Genomic DNA, 22,039 nt, shown 5'->3' on the forward strand with positions numbered 1-22,039 from the left:
GCAAAACAACTAAAACGAATATGAAAAAATTGAAGATGTGTTGACATTTTTATATATTCATTAAGTACAAATTTTCGATTACTGTACAGACATTTTAAAAAAGATATACTTGAACTTACTGATTTGTTTACAGAAAAAAACAGATTTATTTAAAATGATTAGTAACCTTAAAATTAGCGCCTTAAAAAATATTTGAGGTAATAAACCCCAAATATTACAAAGATATAATTAAAGAAGATTAAACAATAGTAATAGTAGTATTAATTAGTAACAAATTGTAGTATTAATAGTAACAAGTAAAAATAGTATTAATAGTAACAAAGGCCATTGTTTTAAAGCGTTATCCATATTTCTCATAATTCATAAGGAAATATCCTCAAGATATTTAAGGAATATAAGGAAATATTTCAAGGCTCAACAGCATGACGCTGAATGTCAGACTGTTTCTAGAGACCAGTAGATTACCATGATGTAACACTGACTAACAGGTTTTGGCACAGTCTGAAAGCTGCAAAACAGCACTACTAGTTTATCTGGCTGCAGGAAGTGATCAAACTCAGCCCATGGTTTATCCGCTGTCAACCAGTAACTGATGGAGGAACGTCCTGTAACATTTCTGAAGCTATTTCCAGTCTCGTCAGTGACAGATGCTTATTAGCTACTTGTAGTCAGATCCTCTTTTTGTCAAAATGTGATTTGTGCTTGGCTTCCAGCTGGATCTTTGTCTCCTGACAGGACGGAGTAATGGTGTGTCTCGCGGGCTGCTGTGTCTATGGCACATCTCTCTGCGATTACTGGTGCGATGCTTTTTTTTTTTTTTTTTGCTGATGGTAAAGTTGATTTGGTTAGAATTTTGCTTTTGCTTTTTAAAATGTTTTGCCTCGTTTCTAAAACATTTGAGCACCTGACAGAATTAAGTATCCTGCAAAAATCACAGGTCTTTCGATGCCAACACTAGACTCGACACAATCTTGAGGTTAAATTTCCCAAGACAACTCATCTGATTATGCACTTTCTAAGCTAATAAATCAGGGATTATGATGAGTTTGTCACAGCTAGGTGGAATTTCAGTCAATGTTAATATTCATAACATTCAACAATAAAAAAATGCAAATTTGATCTTCAGAATTTAGTTGAAAGTGCTAATATGAGAGTTTTTTATTCTGTTTGTGAATAAGACCAGATACTCTGAAAACAATAATAAATATGGTAAAAATATAATTAACCCTTGAGCACTGTTTAAATGTCCTGCCTTTTTTATGTTGGGGATAAAAACATCCACTGGACTAAACTGCTGTAAAAATGCACCATATATATATATATATATATATATATATATATATATATATATATATATATATATATATATATATTTTTTTTTTTTTTTTTTTTATTTTTTTTTTACATTTTTTTTTTTTTAAATAAATATTTTAATCAACCTCAGTCCTGATCAAAACTACATAATGCTTTGGTCACACTTTATTTTGATGGTCCGTTTGTTTAATTAAATTACATTGCATCTACATGCCAAATAATTCTCATTAGATTATAAGTAGACTGTTAGGTTCGGGTTAGTGTAAGTTGACATATACTTACAAAGTTTCATATAATCAGTTAAATGTCTGTTGAAGGAGCAGTATCAACAGATATTAAGCAGGCAGTCTACAAATACTCAAATGGACCATCAAAATAAAGTGTTACCAATGTTTTTAACATTTACAGGATTTTAACTTTTGGTATCTCTTGCTATTTCACTTACCTTGTTTTTGTAGTCTGTTCTTCTCAATATCAAAAGCAACCCTGCATAAATACAAAGTCTTTGTTTTTGTTTACTCCATATAGTTCTGAGAGCTGAGCTGCATATTTTGATTTTCTCAGACACATCAAGGTAAGTGCACAAAGGTCACTCTCACATACTCACAGACACACACTTTAATTTGCTGTTATACTTCATATAAAATCCAGAAAACTAAGCTTTTTATTTAATTCTATTTTTTTGCACTGGCCTATTTAAACGATTAAGGTGCCAACTGAGGATCAACAGTAAAAAATTACAAATTTAATAAAAATACAAATTTTCGTTCTTCCAAACAGGAAAAATCATTAACTATTAACAATGCATGATTATTTGATGTGCCATGGTTTTGTAATAAAAAAAAATGTGGTTGAAATGGAAGTCATTGGTGCAAAACAGCCAATAATAGTAAATTAGGGAGAATAAATTAAAATCTTATGTTCCACATAAACTAACAACGCATCAAAAGCAATTTTATTAATAATAATTCACATGCCCAAGTCATTTAAAACAGGTAAAAAAAAAAAAAAAAAATATTTTAAATACAATAAATCAGTGACATAATTTATGAGTTTGGCAATTAAAGGGTTAAAACCCTGTACTTTTCTAAACAAATTACAGTAGTACTTTTGATCAGGACTGAGGCTAATTAACAGATTTTTGCCAAAAACTTGAAAAAAAAAATTTATCTAATGCATTTTTACAGCAGTTTATTTAAGTCAATGTTTTCATCCCTAACATAACAAAAGGCTGCAATATGGCTGCCGTCACGTCTATATACTGCACACTGGTGGTGGATGAGGAGATTTCCCCTAATGTGTAAAGCACTTTGAGCGCCCAGAAAAGCGCTATATAAATGTAAGGAATTATTATTATTATTATTATTATTATTATTATTATTATTATTATTAAGAGAGTAGCAAATTTGAGTGTATCGTTGCCTTTTTTTTTTACAAATTCGAAGCATTTTTCAAAATATATGTCAAAATAAGATTTGTCACCAAAAGTCATTCTGCTAGCTGAAACAGAAAAAGTTATGACCAAATTGAAACAAAAAATCACCCCAGAGTGGATGAAAACATTCCGAACAGCACATAAGGGTTAATGCTTTCTTTGTTGTTGATGTTGATGTAAAATTAATTATCATTCTCATAAAAATATGCATCAGCTATCTGCTTTCAGTCTTACACAATGTTTATTTCATGTACAAAACTGGACTCGACAACAATATGAGTGTTTTTTCTATTTACAAATGAGAACAGCTACTCTAAAAATAGCATTACTATTTTGTTGTTGTATTTACTGTAAAATAATTATCATTCTTATAAAAAAGTATGTATCAGCTATCTGACTTTTTTTTACAGAACGTCTTGATTGTACACTGTTCATGTCATGTAAAAAAACTAGACTCTACAAAGCTGAGAGAGCCAATATGAGTATTTTTTCTATTTAAAAATGAGACCAGATACTCTAAAATGCTAGTTTTATAATTGTTTTTGGTTTATGTTGTTGCATTTATTGTGGAATATTTATCATTCACTTTAAAATATGCATCAGCTATCTGCTTTTAGTCTGCAACAATGTTTATGTACAAAACTGGACTCGACAAAGCTGAGAGAGCCAATGAGTGTTTTTTTCTATTTAAAAATGAGACCAGACGCTCTAAAATGCTAGTTTTATAACTATTTTTGGTTAATGTTGTTGTATTTATTGTGGAATAATTATCATTCACTTAGAAATACACATCAGCTATCTGCTTTCAGTCTTCAAAAATGTTTATTTAATGTTCAAAACTGGACACGACATAGCCGAGAGAGCCAATATGAGTGTTTTTTCCTATTTAAAAATGAGACCAGATACTTGAAAAACATTATTATTATTTTGTTGTTGTATTTACTGTAAAATTAATTATCATTGACTCAAAAATATGCATTAGCTATCTACCTTCGGTCATCAAAATGAAAAATGTATTATAATTTTGCTGTTGTATTTACTGTGAAATTAAATATCATACTCATAATATATATATATATATATATATATATATATATATATATATATATATATATATATATATATATATATATATATATATATATATATATATATATATATTAGCTGTCTAATTTTTTTTTCTACAGCATGTCTTGATTGCACAGTGCTTTTGATGTACAAAACTGAACTTAACATAGCTGAGAGAGCCAATATGAGTGTTTTTTTTATTTAAAAATGAGACCAGGTACTCTTAAAAATGCTATATATATTTTTTTTTGGCTGATGTTGTAGTATTTATTGTGAAATTAATTATCAATCACTTGAAAAAATGCATCAGCTATCTGAATTTTTTTTCCCTACAGCACGTCTTATTTATTTAATGTAAAAAACGAACAGGAAGGGAAAAGCAATTTGAGCCGCATGCATATCTATAGCCAATTAAATATGAATAAGACATTTAAAAATCCTGCTTTCCTGTCTTTTTCCTATAAATCTTGTTTAAACATGCACACACAGAAACACACACCTCACAACCATAACATCCTAGTGTTTTGACCCGAGAAGCACAGCAACAAGTTTGAGGAATTCTGCTTTCAACCACCGTAGCAGCAGCAGCAGCATATTTTCCACATTATTTTGGGAGGTAATCCCAGCATTGTGTGCTTGAGTGTACACACCATCAGCACTCCTGCAGCGCTCAATGCTCTCAGCTAATTCCCTCACATTAGCCTCAATCATCGTCCATCACTTCAGCCACACCGCGCGGGCTCTGTGTTGACAGCGACCTCAGGGATTCACGGAGAACAGATGCCAGAGGAAGAGCAGAGGCGTCCCGAAACCCATCAGGCCAGAACACCACACGCAAAAAACCACAAACTTATCCTGAACTCATCGCAAACAAGTCTCAACTGAGGCTTACGAGGCGTCCAAAGGCTTAAGGGAATAAAGCGCATTGTTTGACAGAGGTGTGCACAACCACAGGAGTGAGCATCAATTTGCTGTCGCCATGGTTGGAATAATAGCAGACATTCCACTATGCAAAAATGCATTTCCAGGATTTTTTTTTTTTTTTTTGTTCAGCTCAATTTTTTTTATTAAACTATTTACATTTTCAACATACAAAATTACTAGACATCCTGTGAATTTTTTATTATTTTATTCTATTAACAAATGAACATAACTTTATGTTATTTAATCATCATTTTGTGCAAAAAAAAAAATCTTTAAGTATTTATTTATTTACCTTTATTTAGTTATTCATTCAATTATTCATTCATTCATTCATTTTCTTTTCGGCTTAGTCCTTTTATTAATTAGGGGTCTCAACAGCAGAAGAAACCCCCAACTTATCCAGCATATGTTTTATGCAGTGGATGCCCTTCCAGCTGCAACCCATCACTGGGAAACATCCATATATACTCATTCACAAACATACACTATAGACAATTTTATCTTACCCACTTCACCTGTACCGCATGTCATTGGACTTGTGGGGGAAACCGGAGCACCCGGAACATGGGGAGAACATGCAAACTCTACACAGAAATGCCAACTGACCCAGCCGGGGCTTGAACCAGCGATCTTCTTGTTGTGGGGCGATGGTGCTACTCTCTGCGCCACCATGACGCCCCCCATCAGATTATTTATTATACAATGTAGAAAATGCCCATTTTGGACTCAGATCAAAGTTGTTTTGTAGGCTGTGCCTTTAAATGCAAATGAGCTGGAGTTCCCAAACCATTATTCACACTTTATTACCTGTATTATTGGGCTGGGCTGGATGGTAAACTAACTTCTGGGAATATATTGATATGATTCTCCAACGAGACACGGTATTATACAATATCGTTCATATCAATATGGTTTGAGGCCACACAAGCACATTCTGTGTGAAACAGATTACTCGACTGTAGCCGGTAAGCTATCATTGAATGATTCACTCCATGAGTCATACAAAAGATTTGTTCAAAATAAACGAACCGCTCAAGAACGACCCATCGCTGACGTGACATGGAGGAACATGCAGAATCTGACTCCCTGACAGTTCTGACTCTACCTCGCGTGCACGCGCGTCACATAGCACCTGCAGCTGTAACAGCGGTCTACCAGAAACCTTTTACCGACCATTTCATCCGCAATTGACAGCCAGAACGAACATAGAAGCCATGTCAAATTGACAAGCAGCACCTGAATGTGTTCAAAAGAATTAAAAAACTTCAAAATGAGAGGAATATACCGCATTTCGAAAGTGAAACCACCTCATTTTAACTGATTATAAGTTCAGGATTTATTACACGTCGGTCTCTTCTTTACATTTACGTTATACTGTTTACATTTATATGCTTAACCAGCATTTCATCACAGCATTCTGAAAAATTTAGTTATTTCTCATATCTCTAGTCTATCTCCCTATTTAATATTTAGTAAAAACAAGTTTAGTCAAAACAAAACAAAGTGTTTTTTTTACATGTAGTGAAAGACTTCTCTTTAGATATATGTGCACTGTTTGATAATTGTGCACAATACATGTAAATGTGTAACTAAAAAACATACACAGCTGGTTTAATTGTTGTTTATAGATCACACAACTGTGCCATACAGGATTACTTGTAACAACACTGTAATTGTGACATAAAATACTGTGCGTTTCATCTTTACATTTAATGTTGGTCCTTTCTATCCTTCAATACTTCTTGTTGTGTTACTATTTACTGTAAGTGTGTAAATTATTTGCTCTGACAATGTAGCTATGTTTTCTATGGTTCTGCTTACTTTGTTATTTGCACAACAGGACAGTAATACTGTGTATAGAGTTAAGCAGGAAACAAATCTGTACTGTATTTATCAAAGATTTTGTTTATGATTTGAAATGTTGTGAAACAGTTTTAAGCAGGAGAAAACCCTGTACTGTGTTCATTTATCAAAGATTTTGTGCAGCTGTTATTTTTTGTGCAGCTGTTTGTTTGTAAACAGGGAGAAAAACCCCTGTGTTTGAATTATATTATGCTCAATAGCTGTTTAAATTTTTTTTATTAAAGGTTTTAACTCTCAAGTAACCATGTATGGGAAAATACCGGATATACAGTTGAAGTCAGAATTATTAGCCCCCCTGAATTATTAGCGCCCCTGTTTATTTTTTTTCCCCAATTTCTGATCTGTTCTGGGAAGATTGTTTCAGCACATTTCTAGCATAATAGTTTTAATAACTCATTTCTAATAACTGATTTATTTTATCTTTTCCATGATGACAGTAAATAATATTTGACTAGATATTTTTCAAGACACTTCTATACAGCTTAAAGTGACATTAAAAGGTTTAACTAGGTTAATAAGGTAAACTAGGCAGGTTAGGGTAATTAGTCAAGTTATTGTATAATGATGGTTTGTTCTGTAGATTATCGGAAAAAAAAAATTAGCTTAAAGGGGCTAATGATTTTGTCCCAAAAATGTTTTTAAAAAAATTAATAACTGCTTTTATTCTAGCCGAAATAAAACAAATAAGACTTTCTCCAGAAGAAAAAATATCATCAGACATACTGTGAAAATTTCATTGCTGTGAAAAAAATAATTTGGGAAATATTTAAAAAAGAAAATAAAAATTAAAAGGGGGCTATTATTTCTGACTTAAACTGTATATTGTATATTTTCATTCCTCCTAAAAATACCGGGATATGATTTTTTTGGCCATATCGCCCAGCCCTACTGCATTACTATCAGATAAACAACAGTCAGTGACAGAAACCGACTGGAATGAAGCAGACATCCAGTTTATGAGTCAAAAATACTAAGTAAAATTATTTGATGTACTTGTATTTTGTGGATTTTATTCAAGCCTTTCTGAAATGATCAACAAATAGTCCCACACATCTTTTAACCGCAGTTTCTTACTCATCTTATCTATGTGACTTATCTTACATCTTGTAAAGGAGGTCAAATGGGAGCAAATATAATATGGGTAACAATTAAAAATGTATTTATTATAAAATCTGAATGCAGAAATATTCATTTGTGATGCAAATTCGTGCAAATTAAACTGCAAAAATAAAAATTTCCAATCTCTTCCGCTTACATATTGATTTCTCAACAGCTTGGCTCTCGTGAATGAGGGTTAACTAAACTCCATAGCAATAATTTGTTGGGTCAGATATGCTTTTTCAGCAACTAGAAACCTTCAGACTTGCCAGGGAAATAAAAAAAACAGCATATGGAGAAGAAAATGTGTGGAAATACATGTTTGCGACACTTACCAGGGAGGTCAGAGAAGAGCAGTATGCACTCGTTGAAGCCGTTGGCCAGCAGACGGTCTCTCAGCTGCTGTAAGATGGCTACACCAATGCAGAAGGGGAACGAGGAGTTTCCCAAGAGCAGAGTGTCCCACAGGTGGAAGATCTTGTGCAGGGGAAACACGTCTGCCAAGGAAATGAGACAAGAAATGACTTCCTGCGGATGCAGTGTGAGGCTTTGCACTGCAACAGCTGCACATAAACAGACGATCTGCATCCAAACTGGAAACTGGAATTGGAAACATCCATGTTTACAGGCAGTTAAAGATGACTTTAATTACATTATTTAGGATAATAATAATAATAATAATAATAAAAATAATTAAAATTATTATTATTGTTAATATTATTATAAATATAGCTGCAAGCAACAATTACGGGGCCAAGCAGTTCAGAGCCAGAATGAGCACATTTGTCGATGTCGTAAACAAAAAACGTTTCGTCTATTGACAGAATTTTTGCACCAATTGGTCAACATGGTCTGACGATGATTCGAGTCAAATTTGGTAATATTTCGGTAAATGGTCGAAAAGGAGTTTGCAAATTATATTTTTGAATAAAATCAAAATGGCGGACAGAAAGTTTAGCCAAATATGCTATATCTGGTATCAGTGTTCTCGGCATGACCCAAGAATTAAGTTGAGATGAACTTCACCACAATAAACATATGCAGTCTAAAGTTATTAGCACATTTTTAATTCATTATTGATGGTTAGAAAACCAAGATGGTTTATAACTCGTGACCACTAGGTGGCCAAATTTATGTATTGGGGTTACTGTAAGTTGCCAATGACACACCTTAAGTTCATTGTCAATCCAGTATGTTGAAGCATTGCAGCATTGCTTGAGTCGCAGCCTCAGATGAACTTTGACAACCTGCTAGCATATTTGTTGATGCCGTAAACGATAACTATTTCGCTATTCGATATGATTTACATAAATCTTGGTCAGCATGGTCTGAAGATGATCAGAGTCTAATTTAGTGAAAATTGCGGTCAAGGACGAGTTCACAAAAAAAGTTTTTTGAAAAAAGTCAATATGGCGGACAGGAGGTTTGTCCAAATATGGCATGTTTGGTATCAATGTTCTCGGCGTGACCCAAGGAATGTTTTATCACAATAAACCTATGCAATCAACATTTATTAACCATTTTGGAATAATCAATTCAGTATTATGAGCAAAATTATTAATACTAAAATAAATATTAATATTCCTTAATTTTATTATTATTATTATTATTATTATTATTATTATTATGTGTACCAAAACACTGCACCATTACAGTAGTTTTGATGATTTTTTAGCACTTACTAGCTGTTATTAATTTATTATTATGTATTATTATAAAAATCTGTGCTAATTGTTTATTATTATGCATCTATCAACATTAAAAGAACACAATCAGAACATTTAAAATTATACATAATAAATATGTAAATATGCTTTATGAAACAATGCAGAATTAGTAAATAAAGGCTTATCAGCTTTGGAAATGTCAATGTCTAAACAGTGTAAATTGCAATACATATATTACATTATTAGTTAGTTTAATTCTGAAAGACATTTAATATTATTATGATTAAAAAATATTAATAATACTAAAACAACAAACAAAGAGCAATAATAAAAATAGCATAGAAGGAAAAAGGAAGGTATTATTATCCTCAACATCATCCAGAAATCTAGTCAGCACGACTTATTACTTACGTGTGAACATTGTAAGAAACCATGGGATTGCGTAGAGCTGAAAGAAAAAGAGACAAAGAAAGTTCACTGTCGTGCACAAAAAAAAGCCATTTCCACATGAGCAACAATGTGATTAATACATGAATAAACAGCACGGGCTCTTTCATAATTCCCAATAAAGCAGCTCAGCGATTGTTCAATTCATCAGAGGGAAGTGTACTTGTGATTCAGGCGTGTGTGTTTGTGAGCCGAGAGGACGTGTGTGGGAGTGTAATGAACGTCTCCCTGCAGCACCTGTTCCAACACTCCTCTTTCCCCACATGGTTCTGCTCGGCTGGGATGTATAATCCATTTTGGCCGCTTGATTGGTGGTTTGGCCTCTGAGGGCTTTTTTTGGGCTGAAATGAGAGGACAGGCTTGGGTCTCTCCTGCTCAGGGCTGCGTTTCAAAAAACCATCGTAGTCAGATCTTATTCACACAAGACATGAATTTAATTTAAAAAAAAGAGTAAATAGTAGTACTTCTACTAAATAGTGGACGAGAAGAAGCTTCGTTGACAGGATCATATTTATATAATAAAGCATACAAACTCTAGTGGTCTAGAAGTCTGCTACTACGAGTTTTATTTATAAATTTTTTGTATGATAAGCTATATTATTTATTTTGTTTGGGAACTCAAACTGAATTTTCATTGGATGGAGGATTTGAAGTCTTGTTTGTCCGCCCGCTTATGTTTTCAGTGATATTTTGCAACCACAGCAAACTGCCTTAGTTAAAAATAATATCAGAATTTAAAATAGCTGTTTTGGATATTTCAGCATTAATAGCTACGTTTCTAGCCACCTATTTTATGCACATTTTGGATTTTCACATAAAAATCTGGTTGATGAAAATGCCAAGATGCGCATACATTTTAAAAATGCACCAAAAAAAAAAAAAACGTATGCGCAATACTGAGTAGGATAAACGTTTTATTCGATAAGAAAAGATGCGCATAAACTGCGATGGAAACACTTTTACCAAACAAATTCCAGCATGTGCATTAAAAAAGGTCATGTGATTTTGTTGTAAGAGATCATGTGATGATATAAAATATGTGCGAATGGACAAACCAGCAGAATGAGCACATTGTTAACCATCTGAAATGTTGTTTTGGTCATAGTAAAACGCCTTACCGTTTAAGTATTAGTGTCATTATATTAGGGTGATGCAGTAGGTAGTGCTGTCACCTCACAGCAAGAAGGTCGCTGGTTCGAGCCTCGGCTCAGTTGGCGTTTCTTTGTGGTGTTTGCATGTTCGCCCTGCATTTGTGTGGGTTTCTTCCGGGTGCTCCAGTTTCCCCCACAGTCCAAAGACATGCGGTACAGGTGAATTGGGTAGGTTAAATTGTCTGTAGTGTATGAGTGTGTGTGTGGATGTTTCCCAGAGATCCTATAATAGTCTGTTCATTAGACCAGAACAAAGCCGGTCTATTGTCCAGCGCAGAGCGCGTTAGTTCTGTGGCTCGCTTACACACTGCTTAATACACACAAGATGTAGAGCGATATGCAAATATCTTTACATATGAAAAAGAATTAAAATATTAGGGATATATAGGATATAAATATAAAGGATTAAAATATTACAAAGCATATTATTTTCTAGCCTACATAAATTTAAAAACCAGACTTTCATGCCTTCTTCATCTCAGTAGGCTTTTTGAGCTTATTCATAACAATTTGCTTTTGTATAATGTTATTATTATTAGCAGTGTAATTTATTATATGCATATTTATATTTGTTTTATTAAAAACAAGCTTAGATTTGCCCACCTGTCAGGTTTTAGACCATATGGGGCACAGCATGTGTATTTGGTTATAATTCTTTTTTTTAACCACACTTTGTTATTATTGTTCATTTATTCATTTGCTGGAAATTAGAACTGAATTTAGAGATAGTTTTGAAACAAATCTTTGCGCTTAACAAACAAAATTATTTATTTATAGGCTAATTGATGTCTGTGCGTACAAGAAGTTTCCCTATCCACGAGAGTGAAAGTGAAAGTAGATAATGAGAAGGCTCATCTCTCATTCTCGCGTTGCAGATGCTCTGTTTAACTGTTTTCTCTCTAGTGAAGCGTTCAGTTTTTCCACAAAGTCGCCATGTAAATAGCAAATGCACCATGGCATGACGCAACTATCTCTTAAAGGGAATGGGAGATGAGACTCTGATTGATTTATTCTTAAAACACGCCTATAACTCATTAATAGAATAAGCTCAACCCTGTAAGACCATGCGCCAAAATAGAGCCCCTAATGTTTACATTTGTAATATTTATAATATTTGCTAATTAATAACCTCATGTGGAACTCTGAATCTGTGTCTCATTTCGGAGTCTGTTACTGTCTACCAAAGATCCCATTTAAGTCATGGACCCATACTTTGAGAGTCTTCATGACTAAATGAATGAAATACGCAGTTTTCCAACAAGGAAACCTGGGGTGCTGAAATATAATTGGCTAAACTGGCACTGGGCAGGTTAAAGGGACCCAAACAAAGACAGACATTCAGGCAAGTAACTCAAATTTTCAAAGCAGAATATCTGACTTCAGCTTTGCTTTTCAGACAAACAAGAATGTTCACTTAGCATATTTCCTAAATATCAGCAAACATATTATGGTAGTTTTATGCTTTAGAAGAGTCAAATACTTACATACATCACCTTAAATGTTACTTTTTAACAGTTTGATGCTTCCTTGCTAAATGAAAATATTTAATTCCTCAAATACATCATGACAAACATCACCCAAAATTACAATTGCAACTTTTAATGGGAAATTCAATTGCTTTAAAAGCAAAGCCTTATGAAAAGCTGTTAGTTTTGGCAAAAAACAGGCCTATTCAACATAATCTGAATGCCAAGATGAAGCAGGACACAAAACTAGGTCACTTTGCTGTGAATTTAAGGCCCTATTCTGCCAAATATAATAGTGCTCATGCAGACCTCACTGAGCCGAGCCAAATCCTGGACTCACATCAGCCAAGACGTTTTCGTGCCTCCTAGACAGCTTGATAATAACAAAATAAGTCAAGTCAAGATCAAATATTATCCCTGCTAAAGTGAAAAACGACCATCAGTATTCCCCAAAAATAATAAGGAAATAAAAACTTTTAAAATGTTATGCGTTTAAAAAAAACAAAAACAATAATGAACACTTTTTTTTTTTACAAAGTAATGATTAAGTTGGGTGGCATGGATGCTCAGTGGTTAGCACTGTTTCCTCACAGCAAGAAGGTCGCTGGTTCGAGTCCCGGCTGAACTAGTTGGCATTTCTGTAAGGAGTTAGCATGTTCCCACACAGTCCAAACACATTCGCTATACAGTAGGTCAGGGGTGTCAAACGTATGGGCACCGCATCAGGCCAGCAAATGACTTTAATCCGGCCCGCGAGATGATTCTGTAAAGTATAAAAATGAGCAGCGATTTTTCAATAAAAGAAACTACTGTTCCCATTGTGTCCACTGGATACAATATCCAATAGCAACTGCAAACTGTTCATTTCATTCGATCCAGAAGCCTGAATCAGTGTGACAATTTGACAGCCTTTTCAGATTTTTTACGTTTTGTCAGTTTAGTGAAGGGTGTCCAAACTCAGTCCTGGAGGGCCGGTGTCCTGCATAATTTAGTACCAACCCCAATTAAACACACCTGAACCAGCTAATCAAGCTCTTTATCCGCTTGTTAAGTGGTGACGTGTTGGTGACGTATGTATACTGTTTCTGGGTCCAAGCCGCCATTCATTTGAGTGAAGAAAACATTCGTTTATGATCACGTTTTATTCCTATCACACATTAAAGTTAATTTTATATAAAATCGTAATGTACACAACAATCTCTGGGCTTGCTGCATAACAAATACCAAAAATTTAACAATTTATAAAAAAAATTGATCACTTTCTGGCCATCGGATATTAGGCATGGACATATATACTTCGATCGTGATTTTCGAAAGCATTTAATCGCTTTGTAAACGTTTATTATTACCATTTCATGAGTCACGTGACGTCACACTTAACAAGCGGATAGGTACAGTTGAAGTCAGAATTATTAGCCTCCCTGAATGATTAGCCCCCTGTTTATTTTTTCCCCAATATTTGTTTATCAGAGAAAAGATTTGGTCAACACATTTCTAAACATAAGCTTGAGTTTTAAGGACTCAATTCTAATAACTGGTTTATTTCATCTTTGCCATGATGACCGTAAATAATATTTGACTAAATATTTTTCAAGACACAAGTATTTAGTGACATTTAAAGGCTTAACTAGGTTAATTAGGTTAACTAGAAAAGATAGAAACTTCCAGGGAGGTGTGTTGAAAGAAGTTGGAGCTAAACTATGCAGGACACCGGCCCTCCAGAACCGAGTTTGGACAACCCTGGCTCAATGGCTAATTCGTAAAAGTTTTGTCATACAAAAATGTGTGATTTTAGCACCCAACCACACCCCTAAACCCAACCGTCATTGGTGGATAAGCGAATCGTAGCCTACTAAATTGTATAAATGAGATACAAATGAATAAACCACTAAATCAGGTTTGACATGAGATCATGTTTTTCTCAGGCTCCAGCTTTATGTTTTATGTTTATCATATTAAAGCAAAGAAAACAATCTGAAGTAGTTGTTTTTAAGATATTTACACCATTATTTTACCGCTCAGACCCACTTGGGAATCGGTTTTCCTCTATGTGGCCCCTGAGCTAAAATAAGTTTGACACCCCTGCAGTAGGTGAATTGGATGAACTAAATTGGCCAGAGTGTATGTGTTTGTGTGAATGAGCGTGTATGGTTGTTTTCCAGTGCTGAGTTGCAGCTGGAAGGGCATTTACTTTGTAAAACGTGCTGGAATAGTTGGCGGATCAATCTGCTGTGGTGACCCTTGATGAATATGTGATTAAGCCGAAGTAAAATGAAGGAATGTATGAATGATTAAGTTTACCTTCCTTTGTTATATTATAAAGAAGTAATTCATGTATATACAGTTAAAGTCAGAATTATTAGCCCCCTTCCAATTCTTTTCTTCTTTTTTAAATATTTCCCAAATGATGTTTAACAGAGCAAAGAAATTTTCAAATCATGTCTGATAATATTTTTTCTTCTGAAGAAAGTCTTATTTGCTTTATTTCGGCTAGAATAAAAGCAGTTTTGAACTTTTTAAACACCATTTTAGGGACAAAATTATTAGCCCCTTAAAGCTATATTTTTTCTCGATATCCTACAGTACAAATCACTGTTATACAATAACTTGCCTAATTACCCTAACCTGCCTAGTTAACCTAATTAACCTAGTTAAGTCTTTAATTGTCACTTTAAGCTGTATTGACTTTATTCTAAAATGCGGAAGTGCGCCTGTTTTCACGATTGTCTTAGAACTTCCGATTCTGTTGCCTACGGGAGAAAATGACTAGGAATAATAAACGGCAAAAAACGGTCAAACTACTTGCTCCACAAACAAATGTCTGCATGACTATATAGACCAAGTAGAATAATATAATGAGGAAATATCAGTTTGCAACACCAAACAGCGAAACAAGCAGTTTTCATTGTCTAAAAATGAATGGAAGTGAATGAGACCGGAAGTCTCAAGCCAAAAAGATTCAAATGGTAGCGCCCGCTCGTCGGCAGAGAATAAGGTGAATAGAAGAGTCTAGAAAAATATCTAGTCAAATATTATTTACTGTCATCATGGCAAAGAGAAAATAAATCAGTTATTAGAGATGAGTTATTAAAACTATTATGTTTAGAAATGTGTTGAAATTTTCTTCTCTCTGTTAAACAGAATTTGGGGAAAAAATAAACAAGCGGCCTAAAAATTCAGGGGGGCTAATAATTCTGACTTCAACTGTATGTCTACATGTCAAAATCAGTTAAAACAACAAGTAACAGACATAAAGAATCTAGAATAAAGCTAAGTTCAAACCAATGATGGCACATATGACTATAAACTAGTGCTGTTAAATGATTAATCGTGATTTAAAAGTTTGTTTACATAGTGATTTTTCAGGTTTTTATTTGTAATGAATTTGCAGCAATTTTAAAAACTCGTTTCCCACATTGTCATTATAGGGTATTGTGTGTAAAATTTTGAGTAAATAAATGAATTTAATCCATTCTGGAATAAGCCTGTAACATAAAAAATGTGGAAAAAGTGGAGCTTTATCAATACTTTCCAGATGCACTGTGTGTTTAGAAAAGTGTTGAAAATAAGTTTTTGATAAACAGAAATTGGGGAAAACAATATACAGGGGGGCTAATAAGTCTGACTTCAACTGTTGTTAACAGCTTTGAGGCTAGTCTAAGCGCTTTTTTCGCAGCTAGTCCCTGCTGCGATTGTTAACAAGGCCCACTTTTGTTGCAGATAAAAAAAAATGAATGGCTCTGAACACGGCCAAGGTGACATTGGGATTGTGCTGACATGAAAAACGCTTCCAGATCAAATGCATTGGGAATCGTGGCAGGGTTAAGCGAATATAATGGTCTTCTCAGAGACTCTAGCTCAGCAGTGGTTTCATCCTCTCGTGAGTTTTCCCTTTGCTTCTTGCTTCTTTTCGCATCCACAACAGCAGCTGTCGAGAGGCCGAACAGAACGGTTCACTCCCCAGGCATCAAAGAGCAATTCTGTCTTGATTCTTTCAACTCATCTTTTATTTGGATCCTCAATCGCAGGATTTCAGTGTGGAGGTCACCTATCTATCCGTCAGTGTAGAAAGACATCAAGCCGGCATTTTAAAAAATAAAGAGGGAGCTTGGTGTGTGTGTTTGCTAAAAACTTGGCCAATGCTCAAATCTCAGGGTCAACAGTGTGTGTGTGTGTGTGTGTGTGTGTGTGTGTGTGTGTGTGTGTGTGTGTGTGTGTGTGTGTGTGTCATGTCAACGGATCTGATGTGTGACAGGATGAGAATGCAAACATCTCTTCAATTACTCTAGGGAGGATCTGCTGTCAATTAAATACATATTCATAAGCGTTACATCTTAAAAATTCAAGTATCTTATACAGAGTGAATACAGTGTGAATACTGATACGCTGTATACTGTATGTATGGAGGAATATATATATCAAGGTTGCCTAAAATAATTGGGGGTAAACAAACTACATTGAAAGTAGACCAACGTTAATTATTCATTTTTAAATATCTCTAATAAATATAATTTGTAAATAATTATTATAAAATTGAAATATAATCATGATAGACGTACTTGAGTGTAATTAAAATGTATCTATATTAATTGTTAATTATTAAGTTTATAATTAATATTATAATTATTATGTTGCATTACTTTTAAATGAATAGAAATAACAAAATCGAACAATAGTTTATTATTGTTATGATTATCAGCGATCTAGCGGTTGCAGATCACTAAAGGACTACAAAACCCACCATTATGGACTACAAGATCCAATCATGGACTCTGGATTGCCTGTGTACATCTGTTTGCTCCTGTATTGACTGTTACCTGCCTGATCATTCTCCAAATAAACCCTGCTTTTGGATCCTCACTCCGTTGTCCAGTATCACTTCACACTACAATTATTGTTGTACAGAATATGTACAATTATATTTCCATTAATAATAACTACATTTTTATTATCATTCATTCATTCATTCATTTTCTTGTCATCTTAGTCTCTTTTTTTATTCCGGGGTCGCCACAGCGGAATGAACTGCCAATTCATCCAGCAAGTTTTTCATGCAGCGGATGCCCTTCCAGCCGCAACCCATCTCTGGGAAACATCCACACACACATTCAAACACAGACTCATACACTACAGACAATTTAGCCTACCCAATTCACCTGTACCGCATGTCTTTGGACTGTGGGGGAAACCAGAGAACCCGGAGGAAACCCACACGAACGCAGGGAGAACATGCAAACTCCACACAGAAACACCAACTGAGCCGAGGCTCGAACCAGCGACCTTCTTCTTATTATTATAATTATCATTAATATTATTGGTGTTATTATTATTATTAATATTATTATTAATTATAAAATTGCATTGTATTGTCACATTATATTATTTCACATATTATATTATATTATATTATATTATATTATATTATATTATATTATATTATATTATATTATATGAAATTATACTATAAACACCTTTAAAGATTATTTTATTTATTTTAAACTTTTTGCACATCCAGTCAAATTTATTGTTGCTTTAAAACATAACAAAATTGTTCTGTTACAAGAGAAAACATTTGTCCACCCCATTTTAGGCCTTATCTTAGCTCAATTAAAACAAAACCAGTAGTTACTGCACTTTGCCTTTGGACAGTGGAATTATTTTAAAAATATAAATGAACATATTATGAAAATAATAAATGGAAAGCAAATTACCATTGTCTCCTCCTCTTTTTGGCTGATCTGAAAAATGGTCCAATCCGAGATAAAAAAAAAATAAAAAAAAACATAATGTGACCCGAAGAGTGAGATTTGTGATCGTTTACACCACTAGTGGATGATGATGACATATATATATATATATATATATATTTTTTTTTTCTATTTTATTTATTGTATTGTTATTAATTGTGTTGCTTTTTTAAATGTGGACACTTAAATGTGTTTTATGCATTAACTGTACTTTACAGCCATACTTTTTTTTACCAGGGAGGACCACAATGAAAACAAGCCCAGGGGTTTATTTTGTTTTTTATCCTCCGTTTTATTTCAAAATGTATGGGATACTTGAATTTTTTTTTGCAAAGTTTGTTTAAAATCTGTCAAAATAAAATTTAATTCAATTAGCAATAGTTCCATAATAAATAACTTCTTAATAAATTCTTAATAAGGAACTTCCTAACAATGGCTCATTGTTTAGCACCCCACAGCAAGAAGTTGGCATTTCTGTGTGGAGTTTGCATGTTCTCCCCATGTTGGCGTGGAATTCCTCCGGGTGCTCCGGTTTCTTCCACAAGTCCAAAGATATGCGATATAAAAGAATTGAATAAACTAAATTGGTGTGCATGTGAGAGTGTATGGATGTTTCCCAGTAGTGGGTTTTGTAAAACATATGGTGGAATAGTTGGCGGTTCATTCCACTGTGGTGAACCCTGATAAGTAAAGGGACTAAGCCGAAGGCAAATGAATGAACTTCTTTATAGTAATATATTTGTACAGAATATAGTTAATACCATTATACCAACAATAAATATAAACAATAACATGATCATTATTATATAATATTATCAAACAAACATTATCAAGCGTTTCTTTTCCTACTGTATAGTTGATTTACTGATTTCACAGAACACGGCTCAGTTCTGATCTGATTTTGATTATGTGTTTTTGAAATATTTATCTCCAGGCAGGACTTACATCAGGTATGAATCCAATCTCGTTGAGGTGGTTGCTGAGCTCGGGGTCGTGAAACGCAATCATCTGAGAGAAGACGGTCAGATATTCTGCAGGAGGGAAAAATAAGAGCATTTGTAGACTTTGGCCACGTTATTCCCACGGCGGGACAAACACTTTGCTCAAAGCTCAGTCAGAAAGCAAAAAAACAAAGCACTCCTGCTGCTGGAGTGCCGACAGCTGAGCTAGCAGAACTCAACAACAAACATGAACCAAATGTCAAGCTACAGAAATCCTGTAAGTGTTTATGACTAACTTTTTTGGGGGAGTTTTAAAAAAACAGCTGCAACACAATTTAACATGCACTCAAAAAAATATATATGTTTGTCGATGTTCAAACTACTCAATTACAATGAACTGAAACAACACAAATCTTGAGGGTTTATTTCAGGTCAACTTAATTGCTTTATGTTTAATCCACTTTGTTTTGTATTTTATTTTTGCCAGCACTTAAAACTGCATACTCTCAATCCAGTGCTGTTTGTTATATTCTTCATGGCGAGATGGAAAGATAACCTTACCTTGTATTACATGCGAGTTGTCCTTCAGGAAGAAATTGTACAGATATTTGGGGATGAAGGCCGACATGCATGCGTACGCAAGAGCTGAGAGGAAAATACAATAAGACTGAGTCAGTTCAGCTTGAGGCAATAATATCAGGAAGAATGTGTGGCTTTTTTGGGGGCCAGAAGTCTTACCTTCATTGTTGAAATTTAAATAAAGGAAAGGTGCACAAAGTGAATCCAAGCCTGAAGCAAAAACATCAAATAAGAGAATCATCAACACACGCACACAAGGGAAATCTCATTAAACCTGTCAAGATATTCACACATTGCCCAGGTGATAATGCATACTAAAAATGAAAAAAAATAAAATAATAATAAATGAATATACAAACTGAGCATTAGGTTGTCTTTTCTTTTTATTTATTTATTTATTTATTTATTTATGTATGTATGTAAATATTTTTTTTATTTATAGACGTATTTTTTATAGACGTATTTATTTATGTATACACATATTTATTTATTTTTATTTATTTATTTATTTACATATTTATTTATACATGTGTTTATTTTTGTACTTATTTATTTATTCAATTATTTATGTACGTCTTAATTAATTAATTAATTAATTTATTTATTTATGTATGTATTTATTTAGTTAGTTATGTACCTATTTATTTATTTAGTTGTGTATGTATTTATTAATTTATGTATTTATTTATGTGCATATGTATTTATTAAATAATTTATTTATATACATATTTATTTATTTATGTACATATTTACTTATTTGTTAATTTATTTATGTACATATTTATTTATGGACATATTTGTTTATTTATTTATTTATGTACATATTTATTTATTTAGTTATTTATGTACTTATCTATTTATTTATTTATGTATTTATTTAAATACATTTTAATGTATTTATTCATGTACATATTTATTTATTTATCTATTTATTTATGTACATGATGGATGGATGGATGGATGGATGGATGGATGGATGGATGGATGGATGGATGGATGGATGGATGGATGGATGGATGGATGGATGGATGGATGGATGGATGGATGGATGGATGGATGGATAGAATTTTAGAAATACAGACAGATGAATGGATAGATGGATGGATAGATGGACGGACGGACGGACAAACGGACAGACAGACAGACAGACAGACAGACAGACAGACAGATAGATAGAATACTAACATCACAGGTAAATCAGCATAATTGACTACAATTATAGTTATGATAATGTAATAGAATCACCACTGAGAACAATGACATACCATTACAATGAGGTCTATCTGATTGGACGGGATGGGTGCGAGGTTTATTATGCAATTAGTATAAATAGCATAATGAAAATAAAACTATTTTTGGCATTTAAAAAAATGCTACTTAAACGGTAATATAGCTGAAATTATTGCCATTAATTTGGTTATGGCACATTCCTTTGATTTGTGTTTATCAGAATAATTGGCTGTAATTATAATAATGAGAATATAATTAGAAGCAGCACAGACAATGGCTTGCAATATTAATTATAATTGAGGGTGGGGGGTGATTTAGCTTAATAATAATCAGCACCATCAAAAACATTTCTTAAAGAAATCACTTTTTAGATAAAAACTGGGGTCAGTTAGTATTTCTGTGAGGAGTTTGCATGATCTTCCCGTGTTGACGTGGGTTTTCTTCGAGTGCTCCGGTTTCCCCCACAGTCCAAAGACATGTGGTATAAGTGAATTGGATGGACTAAATTGACCGAAGTGTATGAGTGTGTGTGTGTGTGTGTGTATGTGAGTGTGTAAGGGTGTTTTCCAGTACTGGGTTACTGGACAGGTATCCGCTGCGTAAAACATATGCTGGAATAATTCTGCTGTTCGTTCTGCTGTGGCGATCCATAATAAATAAGGGACTAAGCCGAAGGAAAATGAATGACTTTCATTCATTTGAATGACTATTTATTATTTATTTATGCACATATTTATTTATGTACGTATTTATTTATTTATTTATGTACATATTTATTTATGTACATATTTATTTATGTACGTAATTATTTACCTATGTACATATTTACTTATTTATGTACATGTTTATTTATCTATGTAGTATGTACAGATTTGTTTTCTTATGTACATGTTTATTTCCTTATTTATGTACGCATTTATTTATTTATTTATGTACGTATGTATTTATTTATTTATAAACTTATTTATGTACATATTTATTTATTTATGAATTTATTTATTTATTATTTTTATATAGTTAAAATAAGATGTACATATTTATTTATTCAAGAAAGTAAATAAAAGTAAACAGACTGAAGGCTGTGGGCTGAAGGTACAAATACCAAATTG

At 33.3% G+C, this 22,039-nt stretch overlaps 1 protein-coding gene across 3 annotated transcripts in view; it reads right to left on the reverse strand.

Annotated features, from left to right (window-relative positions):
• tbck (TBC1 domain containing kinase) overlaps positions 1 to 22,039 on the reverse strand; it is a 173,733-nt gene that overhangs the window by 40,052 nt on the left and 111,642 nt on the right. For all 3 annotated transcript variants that reach the window (XM_073949181.1, XM_005160101.5, NM_001080637.2), the window contains 5 exons: positions 19,860 to 19,910; positions 19,683 to 19,766; positions 19,126 to 19,211; positions 9,781 to 9,817; positions 8,038 to 8,199 (listed from right to left, as the gene is read on the reverse strand). In XM_073949181.1, coding sequence (XP_073805282.1) covers positions 8,038 to 8,199; positions 9,781 to 9,817; positions 19,126 to 19,211; positions 19,683 to 19,766; positions 19,860 to 19,910 — 420 coding nt within the window. The remainder of the gene's footprint in view (positions 1 to 8,037; positions 8,200 to 9,780; positions 9,818 to 19,125; positions 19,212 to 19,682; positions 19,767 to 19,859; positions 19,911 to 22,039) is intronic.

This window comes from Danio rerio, chromosome 1 (assembly GCF_049306965.1).
Source record: "Danio rerio strain Tuebingen ecotype United States chromosome 1, GRCz12tu, whole genome shotgun sequence".
Classification (NCBI taxonomy): Eukaryota; Metazoa; Chordata; class Actinopteri; order Cypriniformes; family Danionidae; genus Danio; species Danio rerio.